We start from the raw sequence: 19,934 nt of genomic DNA, 5'->3' as shown, positions 1-19,934 counted from the left end.
CTAACCTCCATATTAGCCTCTTTTCCTGTTTTGACTTTTTATTTTTTTGTATTTACTCATTCTTTCTAATAATTGTCCCCTTCATAATCTTTTTCCTGTTTTATTTTTTTCAGCTTTTATCAGATTTACTGAGCAGCTATAGATTTCTAACTTTATCTTCTTAACAAATTTATAATATTACTTTTCTTTGACCAATATCAAGGAATATTTTGGGAGAGTGGATAAACTACTAATGCTGAAATATGCCCTCATGTCTTGAATTCTCACATTTTCTTCTAGGAGGCTCTTTTGGGTGAGAAAAATGAATGCATTATAAAGAAGTTTTTGGTAGTACATATAGAGAACAAACTTGAATAAGTAGTGTCATCTTAGAGCACAAATAATTAACAGCTGCCTGCTTACCACTGGATATTAATTTTAGAGTTGCAAAATTAAATAATAACCATTAAGTCAACGTGTTTTAAAAATAAGTTATTTGGCATTCTAAAGCATGGTTGGAAAATAGGCCATTAAAATAGGTCATTCTGTTTTCTAAAAAAGTAGATTGGACATTTTTAACACATAGAGAACAAGAGAAAATATGTAATAGCCTCTATCTTATCAGCTCCCTATGCTCCAGGGCTTATTAAGCTGACATGAACTGTGCTCAACTTGTAATATATAATTTCTATCATAGGCTGGTTCTGATATGTGAATATTTGAGGTCTTTGTAACCTACACAGGAATTAACCTATACTGTGTCAGCTTAGAGTTTAGATTTGGAGACCCAGCATTTTCTCTCTCTCTTTCTCTCTCTCTCTCTCTCTCTCTCTCTCTCTCTCTCTGTCTTTAATAAAAGCTCTTAAAGTTCAGTAAAATTATTAGATTAGATTTGTGGGCACCAAAAGAGAAAACTTATTTCATTGAGCCTATGTTGTTTGGACATGAGAGACTAGAAGGCCTATTTACTTTTTCTTGAAATGAATAATTTATGATGTGCTTTGTGTTTTATAAAGATCATCATAGTAATTGAATAGGTAAACTGAAGTATGAAAAAAGTATATTTACCATTGAATAAATCATAAAGTTCAGTTCACATTCTGTGCTATTCTGCAGGGTTAGAACTATAAATCCAAAACTATTAGAGTGAAAAACAAAACAAAACAAAACAAAACTATTAGAGTGCTAGAGTAAGGAATAAAAGTTAAGCAGAAGTCTCCAAAAGTCAGTCAGTGGCTAACATAAACACGTGTTTCTGGGGCTGAGGGCTTACTAGTTTTGTTTTCTGAGATCAGGAAAGTCACTGTGCAGCATCACTTTTTTTTTAATATATCAAGAATTCTTTAATATTTTCAGTTATTTTTATGAAATCATTGCTCACTCATTCACTATGTGATTGACTTACATCCATAGTCTGCTTGATAACAGGCATGATTCAAATTCCTATTTCAGAAAGATTACATGATATTACATTTTATGGACTTTGAAGTTTTAACCATTCTAGAGTGAATATTAATGCTAAATTTTTGAATACCAAGATCTTCTCCCTATGTTTTGTCAAAATTAATACAGCTAGTAACCAGCAAAGCCAAATGTGAACCTTTTTCTGCTTCCATTCCAGTGGAGGGTACCTATACTTATTCCTACAGTTTTTCTATTTTACGTAGATTTGCACATTGATTCTTTGTATTCATTCAGAAGAATCAATTCACTTGTAACTTTCTTTGCATCGATCTTAGAATAGAGGTGATGTTTGCTTTTTGTTTTTTTCAGAAACATGCAGGTAAAGTAGAACAGTTAAGTTTTTCACACAAATGCTCTCTTTCCCTCACATATTATTTTCCTTGAGTATTGTTAGTGACTATTATATTAGGTAGAATATTTTTTATTAGCTGGTATATTGCTTTTCACTCTAAATTTATTTTTAAAGGTCAACTGAAAAAGCACATTTTTAAAATAAAAACTATAAATACTCTCTAACATAGTCTTGCCTTTTATGTAGCTTTAGGATTTAACAGAATAGAACAGAGAACTATATACTAAAATCTGTGGAGACTATGCAAATTATTCCTGAAACAGCTTTTAAAAAACAACTTTTCGCTTGAGGTAATTATGTACAAACTTACCCAGTTATCCCTTATTAAAAGCTTGTAGTTGCAGTGGAAATTATTTTCTGTCTTTAAAAAGTTGGTTCTTTGAGGTAAGGCTACTAACTATCCTATTTTATGTACCTGTGCCATATGTGGAATCTATAGATTTAAGGAAACTAACAAATTATATGCCAATTAGCTTTTATGATTGATCCTGTTTTGATACCAGTCTTCAACAAATTCTAGTTATGGGAATTTATCTTTTTGATGTGAGGCATTCTGCTAGGTTTCTGTTTATATAGTTTAGATTATTCTGGAAATGAAGAAAACTATGGATATGCTTTTCTAGGATTATTACTAAATTAACACAAATAACTTTTTAAAAAAATTCCTGAAAAACCATCATCCCTGTAATAGATTCTCTCTGTAGTCATAATTTTATTTAAATGATACAAGTTAACTATCATAGTATCCCAAAATGATGAGGAAATAAGAATTTTGAAAGTTACTAGGACTAAGAATGGTCTTGACACTGCTATTACTCAAGTGTGTGATGTGAACAGCATGCAGATGTATGTTACTCTTTATTTTTTTTAGTCTTCAAGTTTTGTCATCCTCTAGATTTAAAATATCTGGTTAGCTGAAGGAAAATAATGCATATAGAAAATTTGACACCCCAGTATGGAATATTAAATAGTGTTAGTAGATACTGGCCTTTATAATGTATATGTTTGAGTTGTGTGTGTGCATGAGAGGAAGAAAAAGAAAGAGAATGAGTGAGTGAGAGAGAGAGAGAGAGAAGATTTGTAAGTTCTGAATATAAGTGCCATAAGTTTTTTTTTGGAAAAACATAACCAACTTGTAATTGAAACAGGATTAGTCAAGAATCATCAGCACCAACACAAATGTATCTTTGCAGACCGAAGGAATCAGCTAAACAATTTGCAGTCATCTCAATCTCTACTAAAACAAAAATCACATCCAACATGCCACCTGACACCATTTCTTTCTCTCTCTCTCCTTTGCTCCTTGCGATGTGGCATTCATCTCTCCTTGTGCCTCCGTTCTGAAGAGATAACAGTATAGCAACAACTCTGCCACTGAAATCCTGTTCTCTGACCGATATTGGCACCTGCAAAGAGAAACAACCAGTAACAGGCAGCAGCAGCATCAGTATTAATCTTCCATGATGAAATCTTTACAGGTCAAGAACAAGCACACAGCTCTTTTCTCACTCCTTCACAGTGGACCTTGCAACTAGTTGAAATGGAAGACAATGGATTGTCTACAAGCCTTTTGAACAGTGGAGAATACAGGGCATTGGTTTTAGGTGAATTGACCCCCAAATACTCTTGAAGTTTGATATCTCCTTTGGTCTTTCTTTCTAGAATACCATTGTCATCTGATTTATCAAGTCCTTAGTATAACCACAGAGAGTAAGTTTGCATATGTGACATTTCTTGTCACTTTAGGTTTGAATAAAAATATGAAAATAATGAACAGTATAATTCTAGAGGATTTAATCTCTAAATCTGTGTATTCACCTTTATATTCATGGCCATGACTAGAAGAAATCTCTTGGGAATTCTTCTCTCAATTAAAGCCAACCACATTGTACATTATATTTCTCCAGAACATAAGAAAAGATGCTACTTGTATAGACAGTAATTTTCCATGGAAGTCTGGTGAAAATGCATTATAGTAGAAAAGGTCATAATTAAGCCCATGAAGAATGTGATGAGGTTCTTGACTTCTTGGCATGTGTAGGCAAGAAAAGTGCCAAGAAGAATGTTAGAATTCTAAACTTGACATTCTGTCCTTACTACTGCTTCCCTTTTAAAAATGAGTAGTTGTCTATAAAAGATGACTATGCTGAGAGAACATGGGACAGACTGTAGATAGGAAAACTCCATTGTTCATATATTACCTCCTACTCTTATTATGAATCCATAAACATTCTTTGCTCTGTGTTTGCCCATTTACAGTCATATGTCTTAACTCGGTAGTAGATTTTCAATTACCAAAATGAAAATTTATTTTATGTTTTTTCCAAAATGAAAATTTAGACATAAAATGTGTTTTGCTTCTGTAATGTTTAATATTAATCCAGTTGTTTTATAGAGAATGGAATTTTTAAAATTTTGAACAGAATTTTAGAAGTCATGTTAGCCATTGGTTAGAGCAGAGTTTAATTAATTCATGTTTGTAAATTCAGTCTAGAGATCACTATTTCACAAAAAAAGAAAACTGCTTGGCCACCGGCCCTTCCCAATCAGAACTATAACTCCATGTCCTTTACAGTTGACGCTTGAACAGTTCAGGGGTTAAGAACATCAACCCTCCTCCACCCCCATGGGTACAAAACTCTGCCTCCCCAAAATCTAACTACTAATAGCCTACTAATAACTTGCCTCCCCCAAAATTAAACTGATAGCCTACTGTTAACCAGAAGACTTAACCAATAACATAAGCAGTCAATTAACACAAATTTTCTATATTATATGTTGTATTCTTACAATAAGCTAGAGAAAAGAAAACGTTATTAAAGAAAATTATAAGGAGAATATAGTTACAGTACTTTACTATATTTGTTGAAAAAAATCTGCCTATAGGTGGACCCGTGCAGTTTAAACCCATGTTCAAGGGTCACCTGTATATTCATGTACGTCAAGAGAGTCTAGAAGACTGGGCTCTTCCCATCATTGTGTAGAAAGTTAAATCATTTCATACTTAAAAAAAAAAAGTCTGTGAATCGACCCAAATCCTGAAAAAGGTTCAAAGGAAGCAGGCAGCAGGGGAAAGGACTACAGTAGTCTGTAAGGCATGGTGCCCGTACGTGCTGTGGCGTGATGTCAGCATCTGGTTCGTGTTTAACATCAAGGAATTCCTAATACAGCAGCTGCAATTTCTTTTTCAAGAAGTGTACTAAATTATTTGAATTTTGCCAGTCAGTTGTATTGTTACATTTATTTGCTGCTGGAAAGGTTTTTATTTTGTTTTGTTTAAATTAAATGGGGGAACTGACAGAATCAAACCTATTTTAACAGTTATTCTCAGGGTTTTGTTAAGATTTATTTATTCATGAGAGAGAGAGGCAGAGACACAGGGAGAAGAAGAAGCAGGCCCCATGCAGGGAGCCTGACGTGGGATTCGATCCTGGGTCTCCAGGATTGCGCCCTGGGCCGAAGGCGGCGCTAAACCGCTGAGCCACCCGGGCTGCCCTCTCGGGTTTTAATGTATGTATTTATGCATTTGAAAAGAGAATAAAATACCACCCCCACCTCCACACCTCACACCCTCTCCCTAAAAAGAAGGAAATGAAGTGTAGAGACAGGAAAACATTAAGGTTCTAAAATAATTACACCAGTGAACTAGATCTGAGGGAGATACAGTATGCTCATCAGTAAGAACCAGCTCAGTGATTGGAGAGGGGGGAGTAAGAAAGCATTTATATAGTTAGGAATGAACCCTGCCTCCCAGGAATTTCATAATTTTTGTCCCCTCGCTGCCTCCTACCCAATTTTCAATCTATACAATCATATTCAAGCAAAAATAGGATTATCTCTGTAAGTTCAAACTTGCTTTATCTTTGGGGTCTTTCGGTTTGTTGGTTGATTCATATTTCCAATGGTTCATGTATCTCATATCCATATTTAAAGTATTTGAAAGCATATAATAGAAATAACCTGGAGACGTAAGGATAAAGGTGAAGTAAATTGTTCATTTCTTCTTCTTTTCTGCACTGCCCTCTCCATTAGCTTTTAATAGTGCCTTTTGTTAATTTCACCTGTCACTTTCCTGGTGATAAACTTTTAGAATGACATTATGGTTTATGAAATTAAAAAATTTGACCTTCAGATACCAACTTTTGAGGGATTAATGTTGTTCATATTACTAAAATGAATTTGGAGTTAAACTTTTTGAAACCTCATTCTTAATTAGTTTTCCTAGACCAAGTAATGTTATATAGTGCTGTTGAGTAGACTGTTCAAAGTGATCAGCTTTTCTCATCCTTCTGCCATCTTCATAATACACTCTACAGAATTTCTTTGTTACCAACTCTCATTGATTATAGGCAAGATGAGAATGATATATCAAAATACTTATCTTGGCTTGTCTCAAAAAGCAGCTCTTTGGGGCGCGTGGGTGGCTAAGTTGATTAAGTGTCTGCCTTTTGCTCAGGTCATGATCCAGGGTCCTGGGATCAAGCCCCACATTGGGCTCCCTGCACAGTGGGGAGCCTGCTTCTCCCTTTCCTCCCTGGTCGCTATTTCTGCTGCTGTCTCTCTCTCAAATAAATAAATAAAATCTTAAAAAAAAAAAAAAAAGATAAGAAAAGAAAAGAAAGAAAAGCAGCTCTTTGAAATAGGGTTTTTGTGGATATAATATGTAACATACTCAAGATTTGTTAAAGAAATTTAAACTAGTATGTTTAATTGTTTCAGGAGATGTATCAGTTTTACATGTGAAAATGCATTTTATAACTCTTAAAGCTTTATAGCTTTAATGCCTACACACCCCACCTTTCTTTTAATAATTGCTGTTTTAAAAATTACCATTATGGGGAATGCTCAAAAATCCACCTAACAGTTTTAACCTGGCGTTTTTACATATACTATTGCCTTAGAATGGTGAGCTGAGGGGACATTAAGATGCCAAAAAAGAATTTGCCTACAAATAGAAAGCATATTGATGTCAAACTTACACTGAAAGACAAACCATTTTGGTTAAGTTGCCCTTGGAATTTGCCTTCCATATAAAAATTTAAAAGTTAAAAGTTTTGAAGGTGGTGTGTTTTGCAGGTTAAACCATGAGGCAATATTGAGATCTGTTGTTGCATACTTGTATGACTTGGGTTTTAATTCAGAATATTAAGAGCTTATTTTAAAATACCGTCAAATTGTCCATTGCTGTATCTTTTCTGTTTTAACAGAAAAGTTGTATGTGATCATCAAACCTACCTCTCTCAAAATCTGTTCTTACTCCTGTCCCTTCTACAGCATAATGTGCCAACCAAGATCTGTTCTTTTCCAGAGATGCTATCTATATCTTTGTTTCTTCTAGACCCCTGCTTTAACTGCTCAGCTAGTGGATGACTTGATTAAGAGTTGGTATTATTAAGCCCAGTCTATCTATTTGAGTTCTCTCTCTTGTATTTTAGTAACCTGGCCTAGTTTTGCCACGGGTTTGAGGATTCCATTCTGTAATGAATTCAGGTCAGTTGTAAGTCTGGGTCATACTTGCTTCTCCTGAACCCTCTGAAAATGATTAATTCTGAGGACGGCCCAGAGATTGTTGATCTCAAGCAAGGAGAATGTAGTTTACAGGATATATCTTTGGAAATGACTGCACTGAATATAAATTAGTTGATGAGACTACTGTATTCTAGACTGTTGTTCCCTGGTTCCATACCAAAACTGGGCTTTGCCCATTTGTATAAGGAAAGGGTACTAGGCCATATTGCCCTAACATTAGCGGAAAGTGTGTGTATTAATCTGTTTGGGCTGCCATAACAAAATACCGTAGACTAGGTGTCTTAAACAACAGAAATTAATTTTCTCACAGTTCTGGAAGCTGGAAATCCAAGACCAGGGTCCATCCAATCCAGCAGGGCTCAGTTTCTTGTGAGGATCTATTTCTTCTAGTTTCAGATGGCTGCCTTCTCAAGTCCTCACATGTCCAGTTCTCTGTGCTCCCACAAAGAGGGGACAGGATGGGGAGGTTAGATCTCTCTCCCCTACCTCCTTACAAAGCCACTAATCCCATCAGGAGGGCTCTGCCTTCATGACCTAACCTAATTCTAATTCCCAAAGGCCCCATCTACAAATACCATCACTCTGGGGGTTCAGGGCTTAAGCATATAAATTTGAGGGGAACACAGACCTTCAGTACATAACAGTTATGTATACTTTTTTTTCCAGTGGAGTTTAAGAGAAATTACTTAAGAGTTGCAGAATTATCTTTCCCCCAGAAGTTTGTCACTTTGGTTTAAGGTCCAAGATGTGTGGAATAAATATTAAATTACAATATGGAAGATGTAAATCTATTTCACTGACTATGGAAACTTTATGTCTATTGGTATTTAAGACTCGGGTATTAAAAAAAAACACTTGGTTATAGTTCCTTCCCTTGATATTTCCTCTTAAATACTTAGGATCCAGCTTTTTTTTTTTTTTTTCTTAGTACTTCTGACATTTTGTTTTTTCCTGTAAACTTTATAATTCAAGCCAAATGCATCTTGCCTGTGCTTTTGGATTGTAAGATTTTATGGGACATGCCTGCCATGTTTTATAGAGGACAAAAAAAGTTTCCTTAACTGACATAGACATATATTTTACTTGCTTTAACAAGTATTTATTTTGTAATATTGGTTACTGCCATTGTATAGACCTCTGAAGATTACCAAAAATATTAAGCAAATGTAATTATGTGTATCAACAACCTAGTTGAATCTCATATATTTATTTAATTTCCATAAATTCTTTTGAAATAGTATCCCCATACCACAATTTCAAATAAAAGGTAAAACTTATTTCAGTAGGTATCCAAATAGACATCTCACAGTTTTATTGGATATTTAAAATTCTACCAACCTACTAACTGTTTAGTACCTTCCTACATGTGTAAGAATCAGAGTAATGGCAAATTTTGAGACCACAAATGTTAGTAATATGGAAAGAAAAGGTTACCACTTTCTACCTTCTGTGGTATAAATGAATTTGAATTTTTTCATAGAAATATCTATATAGCTAGTTTCTTATTTTACTTTATAAGACTAATTAAGGCAATTAAGCTGTGATTTGAGTCTTGTTCCAAAGGTTTTTAATCTATTTCCTGTCTATATAATGAGTGTTCAATTATTGAATCCCCTAGAATATTACCTTTTCTTTTTTTATTAAAATAAATATTTGTGACTGAAACTGTATTAATGAAGACATTTCAGTTACATTAAGTCTGTTTAGTGTATGTATTTCAAAAAAATTTCCCCAAAATTCTAGAAAGATTTATTTTCACTTAAATCTATTTTGAAAGTTTCTATTTATCATCTAATGCCTACTCTATATTAAATACCTCTGCAACAAGTAGCAGTTGAGTTTCATTTAAAAATAATAATAATAACCTTAAGGGTCAAGTGGAATACAAACAGCATACTTTTATTTATTTTTTTAATGTAATTTTTAAAAAATTTTTATTTATTTATGAGAGTCCCAGAGAGAGAGAGAGAGGCAGAGACATAGGCAGTGGAGAAGCAGGCTCCATGCACCGGGAGCCCGACATGGGATTCAATCCCGGGTCTCCAGGATCGCGCCCTGGGCCAAAGACAGGCGCCAAACCGCTGCGTCACCCAGGGATCCCAACAGCATACGTTTAGATTTAGTTTTTTTAATCTGTGAACATTTGTTTTTCTTCATCATACTTAGAATATTCCTTTAAGGTTAAGCTTAGATAAAGGTATTATAGCCTTTATATCGCTTACTGTCTGCTTTGGAATGAAATGATACTTATATTTTCAATGTAAACTTCAGAAGTATTTTTTAGATAAAGGATTTTTTAAATCAGAAGATAAATCATTAAAAGAAAAGGTGCTAATATAATACAGAAATATTTATGTCTGATATTCAAAAACAACCTCTGTTCCATGTAGTGTAGATTTATAATGGTAATGGGTATACATTTAGGCCAAGGCAGTTTATTTACTCAACAAATATTCAGAAATACTATAAAATTGGGCATTTCTAGAATTTTGCCCTGAAATTTGATGTATTTTATTTGTCCCTTATGTAGTATTCAATTTTATTTATATTGACAAATCAAAGAGATGTGTAAGATGGGTGGTGGTTAATTTGAGGTCTAGTTTTTTTTTAATGTTCTCAAAATTGTCTATTTTGAGACATGAAAAATACCAAAATTTTTATATTAAATGTTAAATTTCTTTAGGATTTGCCTAGTGCTGCTCTGATAACTGAGGATCTACCACAGCTATCCATATAATTTCTGTTTTAGAATCTCTAAGATGACAGTGGGATTTATCAGTAGTCAGATTGCGTGTGTGTGTGTGTGTGTGTTTGTGTATTTCAAACATTGTAAGGACTAGAAATAATCAGTTCTGTTTTCTTCCTTTCTTCCTTTTTTGACTTTTGTAAAATACATTCATTTCATTTGTTTTGTATTACTAAATTATTCCCTCTTAAATTAAAATTGGGATGTACCAGAAATAAAACTTTCATCTCATTTTGTATTATAAGTCAGTTTCAACAACCTTGCAGTCATTTTCAGTTTAGATATTATAAAAATAGATTTCTTGTACTACAGAATAAAACTCAGCATCTCATTAGGTATAGATTTTTATGTGGAGGATGGTTTCTTGAAATAGGCTTTGCCGTATCTCTTTCCATCTTTCAGGCATTGAAAAGTGCACTTTGGTCTTTTAACTCAGTGGTACTTTATAATATACTATTCTTCCTGTCACTGTAAAAAAAATTGATGCATGGGTAAAAATATCTTTTTTATATTGCAAATAAATTGAGCTTGTTATAGTCCCCTCTCTTCATTTTCAGGAAGAGGCAGAAATCCAGGCAGAACTTGAACGTTTGGAAAGAGTCAGAAATCTTCACATTCGAGAGCTCAAAAGAATAAATAATGAAGATAATTCGCAGTGAGTCATTATTCATATTTTAAAGTTTTACATGATAAAAGTTTTCTCTCCTATGGAGAGCATAAACAGTATTTCCTTGTTGGGGGGCTTCTCAGAGCACTTAGAAAAAGATCCAAAGTCCTTCCCATGCTCAGAAGGCCATGCATTATCTCATCTCTGAGGGGGAGGAGCAAGATGGTGGAAGAGTAGGGTCTCATCTCTGGCCACCTCACCACCAGCATCTCTGTCATCCTCCCCTCATTTATAATGTTGTAGATAAGCTGGCCCCTCGAACATGTTTATTTAGCACATTCCCATCTCAGGACTTTGTCCTTGCCATTTCCTCTGCCTGAAGTGTTCTTTTCAAATATCTGAGTGCCTTACTCTTTATTTCACTCCAAATGATTGATCATTAGAGAGGCTGTCCTTAGGCCACCCTGTATAAGATAGTAGTCTTGCCTCACTCCATCCCCTCTCTCATTATCTTTGCCTTGCTTTATTTTTTCATAGCATTTTTCACTACCTGGAATTACAGTTTTATTTTTTAGTTATTGTCTGTCTCCTCACATTAGAATGTAAGCTACACGAGAGCAGAGACTTCATTTTGTTCTTGCTATATCCCCAGAGCCTAGACCAGTGCCTGGCATATGCTAGACACAAAATGAATATTTGTTGGCTGAATATCAAAGTTAATATTACATAGTGAAGGAGAAATTATTTCAACTAACAGGATCTCAGTAAGCCATAGTTGAAATTATTTCAACTAAAAGGATTTATGCAAAAACTGTAGAAAAAAATAAAAATTAAAGTCACAGCCTCTGCCCTTATTCCTGCTTATCAAAATGGGTGCCATAGATATTAAATGCTAATGGAACTCAAAAGAAGAGAAAATAACTATGGACTGGTGGGAGCTTTATGAAGAAGATTGAAATTAAGCAAGGTACTACTTGGATTTGATTGATGGAGAGGAAGAGTGTCTTTTTATACTTTATCTGTAAGACTTGTCATTTAAAGATTCGTGATCTAATATGAATATCACAATTGGAAATGGCCAGTTTCTTTTGAACTATGAATATCTTATTTTTAAGGGAAGGCCTATTCATGATCACTTGTGTATGTATAATTCATAAATATGTAGATCCTTCCTATGTATAAGGTGAATGAAAATAATACAGTTATGGAATAACCTAAAATGTAACCAGATGAAAATTCTAATAAAACAGATAGGACAAAACTAATTTACACTTGGCTCTTCAGAAGATTATGTTCAAATTTATTTCTGGATGTGACTTAGTCCACTTGATGAGAATTAAGTGAATTGTTACAGCTTTACATTTCCTTTAAAACTAAACAGAGGAGTGCCTGGCTGGCTCAGTTAAGTTAGTAGAGCATTCGACTCTTGATTGCAGGTTGTGAGTTTGAGCCTCAAATTGAGGGTAGAGTTTACTTTAAACACACACACACACACACACACACACACACACCTTAGCAGAAATCTCTTTTATTAACAGGTTCTTCAAGAAAAGAAATTGTCAAAGCTATATTCAATTGATTTTGAATTTTAAAAATACATTTATTCCTGGAATTAATAAAGCTTTCATTGTTTTTGTTTTGTTTTTATTTCAAGAGTGCATATTTTGGAATCACATTTTTCTGCTAAGTCTTATCATGTATTAACTGTTGACCTGAGCAAGTTACTTAAGCTTTCTATGCAGTGGTGCCCTCGTCTGTAAAATAAGAGATAGTAGCAAGGCCTGCTTCATAGAGTTGGCTGAGAAATGAATGAATTAATACATGTGAGTGCTTAATATATAGCAGGAGCAATAAGTGTTAAATACTAATGAGTATTATCTCTGAGTGTTTTTTTTCCTAAGTTTCTTTTTAAAACTTTCATTTCATTAATTGGGAATTAAAATTTTATTTATAGAAGTCCAAAGACAGTAAAATCTAATCATGTATGAAGGCCACTTTATACATACAATTTTTTTTTCATACAATTATTTTTAATCATATGTCAATACTCCTATAAAATCTTGATTAACCATACTCCCAATATAAAAGTATATTTTTCCACAGGAAATCATTCCTACTGCCTAGTTGTGGGATTTCATAAAGTTCTTAGAATTACAGTAGTTGGTGAGTTTTTATCAGTGCTATTGGTTATTGAACCTGAATGTTCAGCTACAAATGTTAAGCTTAGCAGACACCAAAGAGTTAAGATTAAAAGTAGTCGTGCAGGTGGAGAATGAAAAGTGGTATGGAATGGAATTCAAAATTACCAGTAGAGTGAGAAAGAAAGAAAGCTCAGAGTAAAGAGAGAGTATGGAACTTTATTATGGAAGGAACCTTTTTGTATATGTTTTTATGTGCCTAAGTGTCTTTTTCTCCCACCCTTAAGGTTCAAAGATCACCCAACGTTAAATGAAAGATATTTATTACTTCATCTGCTTGGTAGAGGTGGCTTTAGTGAAGTGTATAAGGTAATATAAGTTTTTTTCTGTTCCTCATACTAATATAGCAAAGATATAGGAGTACATGGTTAAGAAGTGCTTGTCTTTTATTGAATGATTTTATTATTTTTTTATTGATTTTATGTCCCATCTCTCATTACAAAAAGCCTGATGTCTCACGTTGTCTTATCTCAAGAGTCTGGAGACTCTCCTTGTACAACACCTGATACCTGGTATCTCATTACCAGTAGCCAATCCATTACAAATAACAATCATTAGAATCAAGAGAAGCAGGTAGCCATTTAATGTACATTTATGGAAAGATTGTACCCCTTAATTTTAAACATATGTCACAAGTCTTAAGTGTCCTGAATTTACCCAAACCTCTTCCTATTTTAAGGCCATTGTTTCTCAAATGCACCTGTATAAATATTGAAAAATTTTTAGTCACCATATTCAGTGTTTTTGTATCTGTCTGTTTTCACTTTACATTGTATTTTTCTGCCCAGCCTTTAAATTTTGTAGCTCCTGGGGTGCCTGAGTGACTTCAGTTGGTTAATAAGCATTTGACTCTTGATTTGGGCTCAAGGTCATAATATCAGGGTCATAAGGTCAGTTTAGCTCTCAGCAGGGAGTCTGCTTGTCCTCCTCTCTGCTCCTCCTCCTGCTCATACACGTGCTTGTGCATGCCCTCTCCCTCTATCAAATAAATAAATCTTTAAAAAAAATTATAGTTCCTAAGGTCTTTTATCATTCTGTATTCTCCTTTTCAAATACAGATTTTCCCAGCTATCCAAAAGTAGACCATAGGATCCAATGAAACCTTTCATAAGCCACAATGGCGTAAAGGGAAGTATATCCCCTACTTGCCAAAGTTTGTTAGGCCTCTTCACTTTTCCAGGAAAGACTACATTAGTGCCTGTTTTCCCTAACCAGAAGAAATCCAAAAGGGATTTTCACCCCCACGAAAAAGCCATTATTGTAGCAATGTATGTAATCTCCATCCTACACTTCCTTCTGAGCTCCATACCTGTTGGTGTACGTGATTTAGTCTTTTTATCTCATAAGGATGCTTCATAGGCACTGCACACTCAGGTCTGACCTAGAAATTATTTTCCTTTTCCTCAAAACCTTTTCTTCTAACGCTGTTGCCCACTTAAATACATGGCAGTGCCATCCTTCTGCCCCATCCCTCAAGTGAAAAACTTAGAGGCCATCCTTCCCTCAACATAAAACCAGTCCCTGGTGCCCACCGCTACTGATGTCATTAAGCTCTCTTAAATCCAGCAACAACCTTTCTCCTCTCTTAGCTCAAGGCTTCCTTGTCTCTTATTTGCATTACTGCCTGAACCTCCAAGCTAATCACCTTGAACTTCTCCAGTTATTGATGTGTGCTGTAGTTGGATTGGCCTTTTTATAAAGTGCAATCTGATCATCTCACTCTCATGCTGATAAACCCCAGGAGCTTCTTATTCGTTCTTAGTTAGGATGAAGTCTTATTAAAGGTCATACCCTCACCTTAAACTTCAATCCTACAGGAGAGTTCTCTCTGGGTCTCCTTTTTATAGCTCCTCATTGACACTTTGTGCCTTTTTTGTTATGTATTAGTATAGTTAGTGGTTAAGAGCTTGGGTTCTGAAACCAGATAAGCTGGGTTTGAGTCCTGACTAGTTCTGACTACTGTTTACTAACTGTATGTACTTGAGTTTATGACTTACTATCCTCTGCCTCAGTCGTCCTCTTGGGAATAATAATAGTGCCTACATCGTAGGATTGCTGTAATTTTTTTTTTTTTTTTAAGATTTACTTATTTCTGAGAGAGAGGGAGGGCAGGGGGAAGGGACACAGAGAGAGAGAGAAACTTGAGTAGACTCTATGCTGAGCACAGAGCCTTTCTCGGGGCTCGATCCTAGGACCCAGCGATCTTGATCTGAGCTGAAACGAAGAGTTGGACGCTCAACTAACTGAGCCACCCAGGCGCCCTGGATTGTTGTAATGATTAGATGAGCTATATCACAGGAACATTGGTGCTTTGCAAAGGTAAACTCATCGGATTATAAGAAATCCTCACTGCTCAGTGAGGCAAGGACTGTGCCTTCTTGTTTTACTGAAGACAAACCTGAATTCTGGTTCTGACTCTGGAAAATAATACGGGATCTGGCTTCAGAAAACCTCAGTTCTGATCTTTGTTCAACTGTGAACCATTTTGTTTTCGTTAAGTTGTTTTCTTAAGTTGTTAAGCATTAAGCATCATGGTTCTAACCTTCCTCACCCGTCAGGAGTGATCTGTGAGCTCTCCTCCAGTTCCTGGTTCTCTGATTCAAATAGTAGTTCATCCCCAAACACTCAATGGTTCAAGTAGGCTTACTCAGGCCACAAAGTAGATCATAATAGCTTACTCTGGATCTGAAAATCGCCAGCACTAGTTTAGTTTAGCCTTAAAGTTGCCCAGCTTCTGAGCTTGCTTACACCTTTCATAACAACCTTCTGCCACTGCCCTATAGTATTTGTACTGTTTTTAATATCACACATAGAGGCTAAGAGGGGCTTTTCTTTTTAAAGAAAGGGCTTATATAGGAAATAGGAAATGCAGATTGGGGCCTTGAATAACTTGAATCTTTAGTACTGACCTAAATACTAAAGACCACTTTCTCGGGATCCCTGGGTGGCGCAGCGGTTTGGTGCCTGCCTTTGGCCCAGGGCGCGATCCTGGAGACCCGGGATCGAATCCCACATCAGGGCTCCCGGTGCATGGAGCCTGCTTCTCCCTCTGCCTGTGTCTCTGCCTCTCTCTCTCTCTCTCTGTGACTATCATGAATAAATAAATAAAATCTTAAAAAAAAAAAAAAGACCACTTTCTCCAGCCCCTCAAAGCTTTTTCAGGCTTGCCAGGTGCACTGGAAAACAAAGCAGCAGATTTTTAGTCAAGAAAATACAGACTTTTCTCTACACCAAGGTGGAAAATACTGAATCAGTTGCTCAGTAATTACCATATTAGCCTCATGGGAAAGGTATACTTTATTCTTCTAATCTTGGGGAAAAGACATGTCATGTATAATTATCAGTCAGTATATATTGATAATTTTTATTAGTGTACCTAAAATTTTATTTTCTATTACTCTTTTAGCTTTTTTGCATTCTCTCACATGACCTTTTATTTTTATTTTCTATTTCTTTAAAGTTTTAATAATGTAATTAGCTAATGTTTGACACTTTGTGTTTCATCCCATTTAATCCTCTCAGCAATCCAATCTTATTTATAAATGAGACTGAGGCTAAGAGAAGATATAAGCACAAAGTTCTGTAGCTGATAAGTTTATCTGACTCCAAAATGAATATTCTTAACTACTGTATCCTATATTATTTCTGATCTTAAGCTCTTAAAAATTTTGTGACAAGCAGTTTATCTTTCCTGTTTACTTTTAGGTTAAGTTGATGAGAGTAGGGACTGAGAACCTTCTTTGTAAATTCTAAATGTTTTATTTTTTTTAAAGGGACACCTTTGTCTGTAAATCACAGCAGAACCTAAATTATTAGATCTCCCCCAAGGGATCCCTGGGTGGTGCAGCGGTCTAGCGCCTGCCTTTGGCCCAGGGCGCGATCCTGGAGACCCGGGATCGAATCCCACGTCGGGCTCCCAGGTGCATGGCACTTGCTTCTCCCTCTGCCTATGTCTCTGCCTCTCTCTCTCTCTATCATAAAAATAAAAAAATTAAAAAAAAAAAATCTCCCCTTAATGACATTCAAGTGTTTTTTTTTATGTAAGAAATAGGCTGATGATTTGAACAAACCAATATAAAACCTCTTTTTGAGGCAACCAGTAAAAAGTTGGGTATTAAAAGAGAATTTAAGGAATTATTATTGATGTATTAGGAGTGGTAGATAAATGGTTATGTTTGAACAGTTTCATAATCAAAGTTTAGAGTTTAGAATTTTTTAAACAGTTGGACATTGTTACAAACTTGTTTATTTTTAAAGAATTGCGGAGTCACTAGGAAAGGTAGAGGAAAAAGTTTGCTTTATCCAGCCCATAAAAAACACATTACAGCCATCTGTTTTGTTGGCTACTTACTGCTTTTGCCACTCTAGAGGAGCCAGATCCATATTAAAAAAACAAATAACAGCTTTATTGTTTTATCTTGATTCAATATATTGACATTTACGAAACTTGAATGTGAAAATTCACATTCAAGTTTTCACTGATGTAGTATAATGGAATTTGTACCTTGTTTCCAATAATAAATGTTTTTGAACTCTATATAGTGTATATTCTAATTCCGTATTACTGTAATCACCAAAAAAATGCTCTTAAATCTCTTCAGCTATTCAGTTGGTCTTTGGTCCTAACTGTTCTATACCTTGAATCCTAGGCTTTTGATCTTTATGAACAAAGATATGCTGCTGTGAAGATCCACCAGCTTAATAAAAGCTGGAGGGATGAGAAGAAGGAAAACTACCACAAGTAAATATTAATTCCTTCTGGTTTTTATCAAATCAAAATGCGGTTAGTAGTCATGAAGAATAAACATACTCTCTCTTCCCGTAGACATGCCTGCAGAGAGTATAGAATACACAAAGAACTGGATCACCCTAGGATAGTTAAACTCTATGATTATTTCTCGTTGGATACAGATACGTAAGTGAATATAAGGATTTAGTTTTTAAGAAAAAATGTTTGCTTTTGCTTTCTCTATTCTGTAATGATATATACTCTTCATTTCATCACTGTAGTAATGAATTACTGAATAATATTTTATGTCTGATTTTTTTTTTCCTCTTCATTGTAGGTTTTGTACAGTGTTAGAGTACTGTGAAGGCAATGACTTGGATTTCTATCTGAAGCAACATAAATTAATGTCAGAGAAGGAAGCTAGGTCTATTGTAATGCAAATTGTAAATGCACTAAGATATCTCAATGAAATCAAACCCCCTATTATACATTATGATCTTAAGCCAGGTAATTAATAAAATTTATCTCAATTTTTTAAGCTCTAAAGACCATAGTTTTCAAAAATCGTAGTTTAGAAACATGCTTTTCGGTTTCGTTTTTTAAAGTCCGTGGAACCCTAGAATTTATAACGCCCATTGAATCACCACATTTTAAAATTATATTTTAAGGGGGATCCCTGGGTGGCTCAGCAGTTTATCTCCTGCCTTCAACCCAGGGCGTGATCCTGGGGTCCCGGGATTGAGTCCCACATTGGGATCCCTGCGTGGGACCTGCTTCTCCCTCTGCCTCTCTCTCTCTCTCTCTCTCTCTCTCTCTCTCTTCTCTTCTCATGAGTGGCTAGATAAAATCTATAAAATAAAATTATAATTTAAGTTTACATTTTTAACTATGTATTTTAAATATATAGCTGTTCCCCAATGTCAGCTAAAGTAGTAAATACGTTTTTCATGCATGTATCATTAAAAAAACTTTGTATTTTGTTCTTAGGAAACATCCTTCTGGTAGATGGCACAGCATGTGGAGAAATCAAAATCACTGATTTCGGTCTATCCAAGATCATGGATGATGATAGCTATGGTGTAGATGGAATGGATCTAACTTCTCAAGGGGCAGGCACTTACTGGTAAATGTATAACTTAAAATATTGAAGTTGTCTACTTTTTATGAAGTTTAGTTATTTTCATGTATCTTTGAGATTACTGTGGTGAAGGTACTAATACAAAGTTTGAATCAAGAAGGAGATTACTATTGTCAATATTCTTTTCTCATCTGGTTTTAACTGTATATATCAGCAAAGTGAAGGGAGAATAACTTGGCATTGGCAAGTGACTTCACTATCTACCAGCCAGAAACTCCTCACATGGAGAATCATGGATTTTCTTCTTTATGTTCAAGTGATCTTTATCATCAGTACAAATATTTATATAAAGATAGTATCCTATTACAAGCAATAGCCATAAGCATGGAGTCTTCTCTGTAGATGTTCTGTGGTTAGTTTTTATTAGAGCTGGAAGTTTTGTTGATCATACATGGGAAAGAAGTTTGGAATATTTTTAGTCTTTGGACATGACTCTCAGAAGTCCCTTTTAATAACTTCATACTTAGAAACTCTAGGTAGAGGGCAGCCCCGGTGGCTCAGTGGTTTAGCACCACCTTCAGCCCAGGGCATAATCTGGAGACCTGGGATTGAGTTCCCACGTCAGGCTCCCTGCATGGAGCCTGCTTCTCCCTCTGCCTGTGTCTCTGCCTCTCTCTCTCTCTGTTTCTCTCATGAATAAATAAAATCTTAAAAAAAAAAAAAGAAAGAAACTCCAGGTAGAACTGTAGATTCAGAGATCTAAGTCTAAATGAATGTCATTCTCTTCAGAGTACCTAGATGTTAACAAAAATCACTTAGTGTGAATTTTCAAACTTACTGTCAGATTCACCAAAGTGGAGAATAATATAGACTATAAAATTTCAAAACAAACTTAGTTTCACAAAAGGAGTAAAATTGTAATTGGAGAAAGAACTGTACTCAACTTCACTGAACAAGATAGAGACTACAAACATAAATATGACATTGGGGTTTCCAGAATAGTCTTTACATATCCTATGCACGTAACAACCAGTTCCATAAGATGCCCTGGGTCTGTATGAACTTAACTTTTCATGTACAAGGATTAGTCATGTTCATATATTCTTTTAAAGCCATTTTACTTTCAAATTCTGCTTGTAGCATTTTCTAAGAATACGAATAATATAATAGATCATGGATTTTTCCCCCATATTTAAAGAAAATTGTCATTCAAACTAGAAACCCCCTAAAAATTGGCATCCTCAATCAGTAG

General features: G+C 35.0%; 1 protein-coding gene across 3 annotated transcripts in view; it reads left to right on the top strand.

The window, feature by feature from the left end:
* The window catches only part of TLK1 (tousled like kinase 1), a 150,654-nt gene that overhangs the window by 118,846 nt on the left and 11,874 nt on the right, over positions 1 to 19,934 (top strand). For all 3 annotated transcript variants that reach the window (XM_038584808.1, XM_038584809.1, XM_038584810.1), the window contains 6 exons: positions 10,628 to 10,725; positions 13,103 to 13,184; positions 17,525 to 17,616; positions 17,701 to 17,790; positions 17,942 to 18,111; positions 18,592 to 18,727. In XM_038584808.1, coding sequence (XP_038440736.1) covers positions 10,628 to 10,725; positions 13,103 to 13,184; positions 17,525 to 17,616; positions 17,701 to 17,790; positions 17,942 to 18,111; positions 18,592 to 18,727 — 668 coding nt within the window. The remainder of the gene's footprint in view (positions 1 to 10,627; positions 10,726 to 13,102; positions 13,185 to 17,524; positions 17,617 to 17,700; positions 17,791 to 17,941; positions 18,112 to 18,591; positions 18,728 to 19,934) is intronic.

Source organism: Canis lupus, chromosome 36 (genome assembly GCF_011100685.1).
Source record: "Canis lupus familiaris isolate Mischka breed German Shepherd chromosome 36, alternate assembly UU_Cfam_GSD_1.0, whole genome shotgun sequence".
Lineage (NCBI taxonomy): Eukaryota > Metazoa > Chordata > Mammalia > Carnivora > Canidae > Canis > Canis lupus.
Note: the sequence above shows the minus strand (reverse complement) of the source record. Positions and strands in the feature narration are given on the sequence as shown.